The following is a 9,185-nucleotide window of genomic DNA, read 5'->3' on the forward strand; positions in this document are numbered from 1 at the left end:
TGGTACTCAGCCAGGCGGGAGTAGCGCTCGCGGAGGCGGGCGAGGTCGGCGGTGATGTGCATGGCGGCCACGTTGTCGCTGTCGCTAGAGTCCGACGACAAGAGGTGGCGGTGCGCCATCGGGTCGTAGTTGTCGCTGTCGCTGTCGCTGTTGCGATTCTAGCGGGTCTTTGCGGGTCTCGCTAGCTTTGTCTCTTGTCCGTTGTCCAACGGACTTAGCGGGTTCAAAGACGTAGGGCCACAAAAATATTACAGCCGGACCACAACAGCCTCAAAAGCAAATTTTGCGGGGCGGGCGGGGCGGGTTAAGTTAACAACTCGCCCCGTCTGCAATTTGATCTCAAACAACCAAATGGACCTAACCATCTGAATATCTATCATTTGCATACAAAATGGAACTGCACAAGTTGAAATCGACAGAAAAATATCCCAAAAAAACAAACAAACAAAGAAAGAAAACAGGCACCGAAAGAGATCTACTTCGAAGCAGCCATCGAACGCAGCACATATAACCAACACAATATATATGTGCAAAAGCAGAGAGCATTTTGTAGTTCGCGTTTACAAGAAACAGTCCGTCGCTTCACAGAACTTGCTAATCATCACCGGCCTTCGTCAATAACAGAGCTCAGGAATGGCGACGAGGTGTGCGCTGCTGATGACCTTGGCGCCACGCTCGACTGCCCACTGACATTGCTGCTCATGAAGCTGCTGGTGTCGCCACCCTTGATCTGCCACTCGGTGATGTAGCTGGGTTTGTTCACCACCTCGCCCACCTCCACGTCCCCTGCTAGCATCGACACCGCCCGTGACATGGCCGGACGCTGGTGTGGCGAGCCCTGGGTGCAGAGGAGGGCCACATGGATGGCACGGAGCACCTCGTCGCTGTTGAATCCTGCGAGCTTGGGGTCGACCATGTCCAGAGGGTGGTTTTCTTCGTATAGCTGCCAAACCTGAAAGCACAGAAGATTAGCTAGAAATGACAAGATGCCACGCTAGAGTGACTTTGTCTTTAGTGATTTTCAATGTACAAATTCACATCTATGTTATGTTTGCTGTGCTAGCCAAAATCAAATGAAAAGAAGAAAAATGCAATCAACCTCCCATGCCGCAATAAGATCCCAATTCATGCTGCCATAGTATAGTATTATAGTAAAACTTGGCACCCTTTGTTCAAGAATCATAAACCTAGGCAACACTACAACTATATTTACAGTTTGGCAATTACAAAAGAAAATCAGATGAAACTAAGTCATAAAAGAAATTTTTATGAAGGCATGTGAGCTTGATATTATAAATCCCTAGCATAAATTTTGCTGAAGATCACATACTAACAGTACAGAAACCAGACTGCAACACTGCCCAACTTCGAGGCTAGAGTTCAGAGTTAACATACCCATTCTAAAATATAAACCTTGTCTTCATCCAGCGTATTGTCAAAATTTGGCCTTCCAGCTAAGGTCTCCAATATGACCACACCAAATGCAAACACATCAACTTTCTCGGTCATATGACCTCTCATGGCGTACTCAGGTGCAAGATAACCACTTCACAGAAGAGTAAGAAATTGACATTAGCTCACATGTGAAAATTATCTGCAGGTGTAAAGGGGGCAAGATGGAAATGTACTTACAATGTGCCCGCAACTTTTGTGCTGACATGGGTCTTCTTGTCATCATAAAGTTTGGCGAGCCCGAAATCCGAGATCTTAGGATTGAGATTTGCATCAAGTAAGACATTGCTAGCCTTTATGTCCCTATGCACAACACGGATGCTAGACTCTTCATGGAGATAAGCGAGGCCTCTTGCAATGCCTAAGCATATCTCAAAGCGTGTTGGCCAGTCTAGGTTCAGTTTCCCACTTCCTGCAAATATAAATGTTAAGTTTTATTTAAGAAACCTGAACTCCTAGAATTACTGTTGTATCAAACTGAAATGAGCTTGTACCAAATAATGCTTTATCAAGGCTTCCATTCTCCAGGTACTCATAAACCAGTAGTGGTTTATTTCCCTCAAGACAGCAACCATACAACTTCACAAGACTACGGTGTTGCACTCGAGAAATAGTTTCTATTTCAGCTGCAAATTGCTGTTTTCCCTGATGAGATGTTTCAGATAACTGTTTTACAGCCACCACCCTTCCATCAGCTAATTTACCCTGCAAGAAGGTGCCATTTTCAACAACGTAAGTTTGAATAGAAAAAAGAAGAAGTAGCACTCTTACTTTACCAAACCTGTGTAGAAGCTATAATCGCAACTAGAAACAATAGAGAAGGAAAAGAATAGTGAAAGTAGCTAGTGTGCATATATTGATATACGTGAAAATAATTGAAGCAAAAGAGTTTACATCACCCAAAAATGGAGATGAACAAAACATAAAAACTAATTGTGCATATAATAAAAAAATGGGTATCCCCTTTTGCTATGAATAACTTAGGAAAATTACTTTCAGAGGCTTCATAGAAAATTCACATCCATGAGCACTATAGTTAAACTAACCTTATAAACTGACCCATATCCTCCTTCACCAAGAAGATTATTGGAACTAAAATTTTCAGTAGCGGTCCTTAGTTCACCATAAGCGAATACATTGGGTCTTCCAACAATACTGTAAAGCTCTGAAAACATCACAAAATATAAGTTTATAAACACAATCTCTTAGCTCGATTCATAACACATTGTAACTTGTAATCATGGTATCTCATTTACCTTGTTGCTCCAATAATAGTTTTCTCTTTTTGTGCCTCCACATACAGAGTCCAGCAATTGCTAGTACTCCCAAAACTGCTGCACCAACCACGACTCCAACAATTACACCTGTTTTACTACTCTTCTTCTGTGCAGAATTACGGACTGTAGGGGTGAAATCTGTGAGAAAGTTCACTTGTTAGAAAAATACGATGTTATAGTAGCAGTGTTTGGATTACTAGATTTTTCTGAATTGCCACTCGTTTTTACTGGAAGTGCACATGAGAACATTTATAACAGTTCAAAATGGATATGTACTACTACTATAAGTGCATGTACTGTTTCAACCATAAGCGCTTCTCAAAGTAGAAACTATATATGCATTATTCACCAAAAGGAAATTATCTAAAAAATGTTAAACGGTGATTGTATCAAAGAGGAGTACTTGGAGTTGCACTCAAAGCTGAGATTGCAGGCCCGTAGTAGCCTTGACTAGGAATGCAACAAGTTCCCTTGCCAGCCCAGAAAAGATGAATCTCAAGGAAGTTTCTAGTGACAGGAACAATATACTGCTTCTTGACAGCAGTGTAAGATTTCCCCCCTGCTGCCTTCCTTATGTCAAAGTTCTTCTCTTTACGCTCACCCTATGCCAAACACAAGAAAAAAATAATACAAAGTCTTAATCAGCTCATAAGCTAAAACCCCAAAATTTAGGTAATCAGCTCAACAGGAACCAACCTGAAGATAGATATCGAAAACCCTTCTCCCAACACTCTTCCAAGTCCGTGAATCTTCAAAGTCAAACTCTGCAAATTGAAGAGTGACTGTATAGTTTCCATTCTCGAGTCCAATACCATAGTATCTCAAAGATGATGGCGACATCCTTGCTGTCTGGAATAGTTCTGAATCTAGAGTGTTCTGAAATTGGCGTGAGCTGTAGATTATGTAACTTCCACTTCCATTTGATGTATCCATGAACTTGCCGACATTGCTCACACCCCAGGTTGGTGCTCCTGTAACATAATAGGATGCAGCTCCAAGACTGGCATCATCAGGTTGATACATGGAGTTGTCAGAGCCAGATATACGTCTACTGCTCCCACAGTCCACAGCAATAGAGGCAGCTGCAAGCAAGTCAATTATTTAACATTGTGTTAATTTAGTACACCTGTAGTATTTCTCAAGTAGGCCCATGCTTGAAATTGCAAAGGTGGTAAGCTCACATTGTGGAGAGCCAAGAAAACAGGGTGTGTCTCTCTGAAGGCACGACAGCCCTGAAGGTAATACACTGCAGATGTAAAACATTGGCATTTTGAATCCAATCTATATGCTGAGAGAACATAATGATTGTACTTGAGAACTTGAGGTGATATCAGAATATGAGCTAACCTATTCGTCATGAAATTGTTCGCCACCAAGTTCCTATGTAGAATGAAACACAGAAAAAAATAATTAGAAGGCATCACTGTTTTTTTTTTTCTGCATAAGAAGGCATCACTGTTACTTTCATAGCATATTGAAGGTTTGTCTGGTTTAAGCATAAATCAAGATAAGTAGGGACAAATAATTGATTCAGTTTATTGTGCTGGTCTGTAAGGTTAAGAACGTTTGTTTCTATAATAAAGATTCATAATCATATGTCAATTAGAATTGTAACATTTTTTAAAAATATATATATTATGGATGCACAAAAACAGAATTTCAAATGTACCAGAAATGCTTGTTTGATGCATGTATATACAATTACTCTAATAATCTAGGTTGGGTTGAATTGACCTAATTGGGTTGGATATGGTTTAGGATTTCAGGTGGTCACTTGAAGTTTCAGAACTCAGTACTCACAGTTGCAAATTGTTCTGAGTAGTCCAAGAAGGAAAGTTGCCTGACAGCTGGTTGTAAGAAAAATCTCTACAGAAAAGATAAAAGAGAAATGTTATAGATAAATGCCTCCCTGATTTTATTGCACAAACAAAATTGGATTTCGATGACATACAAATTTTTAAGAGAAGTTCCTATAGAGCTCGGCAGGCTTCCTGAAAGACTATTATTACCGAGAAATCTGGTAGGAACAAATTTGCTAGCATTAGCAACATGAACAATGAATATCTTCAAAATGAAGGAATAAGTTGAAGACGCTAAAAACTATACAAGAAGTTGAGTGAATTCAGATTCACAAGGGCTTCTGGAACTTGGCCTGTGATATTGTTAAAACTCAAATCCCTGTAACAGGAAAACGGAGAACAAGAGGGAAGTAAGTAATTAAACAAAGCATAATCCATTCATTAAAGCATATTTGCACAAATCACACTTGACAGGAGTTTGAAAGAAACAAAATGCCTTACAATAAGTTTAGATTTGCAAACTGTGAAAAGTTCACTGATGCCAGGCTATCAGATATCCTGCAATTCCTCAAAATTCTGCAATGAAGCATGCCAAGAGTATTTGGCTTTAATACCTTGATTGCACTATATCAAATATCAAGACATAGTTGTCCTTAAGTGATGACAAAGTTATCCATACAATGTGCTCAAAGATGTCATGTTACTGATGAATGTCAGTGAAGAACTTCCATTTACTATGTCACCTATTCTTCTGCAGCACAGAAATAGGTAATTCATACTTCCAGACAGTAAAACTACAATTAGAGGATAATACTTAGTACTCTCACCAATACTTACAAGCTTGTTAGTTGGACGAGATTAGAAAGAGTGGCTGGAAGTGGACCTTGAAACGAATTGCCTTGAAACCGCCTACAAAATTGTAATTCATGTTGCTATTTTAAAGCATCATTTCTTTACCGATGCATTTACTGACTATGTAGTCAAGAGAGAAGGAAGATGACATTTCTTTAGTACAACGAAAGTAAATAAATCTGTGTAGCCAGAAATCTGATTTTTTTTTTCGAACAACACAGGAGAGCTGTGTGCCTTTGTATTGAAGAAAGAAAGAAAACCTGGATCAGTTACAATACCATAATGCAAGAAGGAAAAAAAAATCTTACAGTTCTGTTAAATTGGTCCAGCTCCCAATAAAATCTGGTATTTGCCCAGTAAAATCATTATCTGATGCCCACCTAAACACCAGAAAACAACATATAAGATTGAATCGCATGGAACAACATTGTAACAAAACATCTTTTATAGGCATACAGTATCTTCATTCTTGTTAGCCTAGAAAATGATGACGGTAGGGGACCACTTAGGCCGGCACTGTCAATATACCTGCAATTAAGAGATATACATATGAACAAACATAAGTCATGGCGCCTACTAGTCCAAGCGAAGAATGAAAGAAAAAGGCCCATTTTACAGCTAAATAGTATTTGAGTTTTAAAACTTATGGATGGATTTAAAATTTTGAAATTACCCAAATAACTTTATATAAGTAAAATAAAGTGTAATAGTACTACAAAACAAATACTATTTAAACTAAACTTTCCACTATGTCGATCAAAATAAACTCCATTCCATATCAAACTGATTTAGGTTCTAAACAATCTTATGTGCAATTTTTTTTCCTAAAGAAAAATGCATGGAGTGCAACAATCCTAGACTAAGCCCATTGCTGACAGGTGTAAAATTGACTTTTCTCAAAATGAAAAGAAGAAAATGTATGGAATGCCCAAAAATAGTGAAGATTCTAGACGCACAATTGCTCAAGTTTTTCCAGGTTTTCCAACTCTGATGGAAGAGAGCCATTTAAGTAGTTCGAGCCAAAGCCTCTGAAAAAAATTAGCAAAACAATCCAGGTTAATAAAAAAAAATGACAACTGAAACATATATTTCTAGTTTTTATGATTCAAAATTTGGAGGTGATTTCTAATGGAAGTGCCATGATATTAACAAAATAGTTTACTCACAGAGATACAAGATTCGCAAGGTTCCCAAGCTCCTTTGGAACAGATCCAGACAATGCATTGATGCCCAAACTCCTTGTATTTTGAAAGAGGGAAAGTTTCAGATTTGATGTTAAGCAAAAACATGTTACGGGGTAATATTTTATGCTATAAATCTCACATGTACTGCATAGCAGTCAAATTCCCGAGGAAAGATGGCAAAGGCCCTGTTAAGTAATTTTGTCTTAAATCCCTGAAATAACATCAGATCAGATATCAGTGAAAAGAGATCAGATCAGCATATCTGAATTTGGGAGTAACATTGGACCACTGTGAAGTTAAAAATATCATCTTAAGTTACTGCCAAAGTTTATGAGAAATATCAGCCACAATGACAGTTAATGGCAATCGCCAAATGAAGTCTGTGCTGTTCTGTACCAGCAATTTCATGCAAGAGAAATATGATGGTAGTATCGATCTACAATCTGCGAAATCCATAATGGAAAACAAGAAAATGGGAGGATAAAATTATGCGATACGCATCAGGCAAATAACATAAACCCCCAACTAACCACAAGTGAACAGTTTTAGCAATATGACGCTTGAGATAGGATGTTTTTGGCTCCCAGACAATTTCATGCAAGAAAGATGAGAGCACCTACAGATTGGTCAAGCGCGTGAGGTTCTGCAGCTCCTCTGGTATGGGGCCAACTGCATTAAGTGCGTATATCTTCCTGCATTGGGAAAACAAAAAGTACCTATCAGCTCATGCCATCTGAAGTCAGCCATGACCGCTGTTTGTTGTCAGACATAAACACAACAAGGTGCACGAAACACCGTTGAATCCTCCACCAAGCATCTGGCTCTTGCAGGGACCAGTGTTCGTTAGCAAAGTGCAAAGATATGCGCATTCACGACATGCGACAGGCCCAGCACGAGCGGCCAGGCTGAGGCGAGCATTCCATCGAGCACCTGACGCGCGGGCGTCTAGATAGAAACACAAGCACTTACAGCTTGGTGACGTGGCAGACGGTGACGTTGTTCTGGACGGAGCACTCGCACTTGATGGCCGGATTGAAGCTGGGGTTGTCGTCGATGACGGTGCCGTCCGTGGCGGTGCCGGTGCAGGGGTCGCCGCTGATGTTCCATGCCGACGACGCCGTCTGGCCGAGCTTGGCGAACACCGCGTTCACCGCCGCCGCTGCAAACCATTCACATCAGCAGCGGAAATAGACACAGACTCTGAGCGAGGTCCCTGCTCCCCGGGCGTCCGATGGCGCCGCGGCGATCGGACGGCCAGGAATCAGCGCCCACGCTGACATCGCGGAACCGGCCAAAACCAAGCTACGTGTGGCCGTGTGGGGGCGGTGGTGGTGTGTGGATTTTTGGTGTGTGCACGCCGTCAAAAGGAAAAAATATGACATCCGCGGTTGACCTTCTAACCGAGACATTTCGAACAGAGTAGGTGGTGATCGCCTGGAACAACTAGGCACTTAGGCAGCCAGAGGTAGCAGAGGAAGAGATCATGTTTGCAACCGTAGCGGGGGGAAAAGAATTTCTTGCACGGCAACCGGCAGGAACTAAATCCACATGCCAAGGAAAATTCAGAAGCTTTTTCTTGGGAGCACGAGAAGGCAACACAGAGCCAAAACAGAGATGAACTGTACGTTCTTTGTGCAAATGAAGGCAGCCAGCATGACGACGAAGGGTGGGTAATGAGGAGAAGATGCAAGGAGGCGGCGGATGGATCGATGATGCGAGCTGGTTCGAAAGCCTTGGGTCAATTCCATTCCCGGGAAGAACTGGAGAGAAACTACTCACCTTCGACTGGATCGGTCTTCATCGTTGGCGTTTGCTGAGCTTGCGCGGCTGAGGCAGCTAGAAGAAGAAGAAGCAGCAGCGTCGGGAGTGCGGAGCCATGGAGGCACGAAGAAGGTCTGGAGCTCGATCCGGACCTCATCGTCTCTCTGCTCGAGCAGCGGAGCCTGGATTGGCTGCCCCCTGGAGCCCGGTAGGCGGTAGAGAGAGATATGGTGACTCGTCCTCGGAATGGGACGTGTCTCACTCGATCGGTTGGACCCCGCAGCTCGGTGCGCGCAGACACGATATTATACGTGCTCACTCGACGCCCGAACGTTGCCACTGGTGGTACCAACTTCGTTTTTCTACTGGCAAGTGGCGCCACTGCTGTCTACATGCATTGCAGCAACTAAGACGGGCCAACAACTACCTCCGTTCCGTCCCGTTCCGAGTCGTCGGGGTCGGACACGGCGGTGAGCGGCTAGGCATGAGCACCACCACCGCCGCCACCAGTACTGGGCTTGGCTCGACGGCGGCGTGTGCAGCAGTGAGGTAAAGTTATGGTGCACGTCATGCCATGCGTTCAGAGAAGTTGTTGACGTCGGACGTACTGTTCATAGTATTACCGTTTACTCGTAAACGGAAGGATTTAGAAAATTAGAAAAGCACGTGCTACCCGGCCCTCGTGCTCCTTGGTTGACGTTGACAAAGGCAAATTAATCCTGGGCAACTATTCGCGGGTGGATGAGGAGGCAAATTCATATTGGGGCAGATCCAATAAAAATCAAAAAGAAAAGAAAAAAGAATCTACACGGCGAGCTGCCGTGGCGCTTACGTGTGTGATGAGCAAGCGAGCGATGGGC

At 42.4% G+C, this 9,185-nt stretch overlaps 1 protein-coding gene across 1 annotated transcript; it reads right to left on the bottom strand.

The window, feature by feature from the left end:
* Window positions 1-332: 332 nt before the first annotated feature.
* LOC136491433 (probable LRR receptor-like serine/threonine-protein kinase At1g56130) lies at window positions 333-8,575 on the bottom strand. Its single transcript, XM_066487715.1, has 24 exons — window positions 8,344-8,575; window positions 7,534-7,723; window positions 7,185-7,256; window positions 6,704-6,775; window positions 6,547-6,618; window positions 6,337-6,408; window positions 5,837-5,908; window positions 5,689-5,760; window positions 5,366-5,437; window positions 5,208-5,279; window positions 5,030-5,104; window positions 4,836-4,907; window positions 4,681-4,746; window positions 4,530-4,595; window positions 4,077-4,109; window positions 3,911-3,975; window positions 3,426-3,811; window positions 3,133-3,331; window positions 2,709-2,867; window positions 2,499-2,617; window positions 1,947-2,157; window positions 1,633-1,864; window positions 1,396-1,546; window positions 333-952 (listed from the first exon to the last, which is right to left on the bottom strand). The coding sequence occupies exons 1-24, from the start codon at window positions 8,480-8,482 to the stop codon at window positions 602-604; spliced, it is 3,090 nt and encodes a 1,029-aa protein (XP_066343812.1). The 5' UTR covers window positions 8,483-8,575; the 3' UTR covers window positions 333-601.
* Between the last annotated feature and the right edge of the window lie 610 nt (window positions 8,576-9,185).

The sequence above is a fragment of the Miscanthus floridulus genome, chromosome 11 (assembly GCF_019320115.1).
Source record: "Miscanthus floridulus cultivar M001 chromosome 11, ASM1932011v1, whole genome shotgun sequence".
Taxonomy (NCBI): Eukaryota; Viridiplantae; Streptophyta; class Magnoliopsida; order Poales; family Poaceae; genus Miscanthus; species Miscanthus floridulus.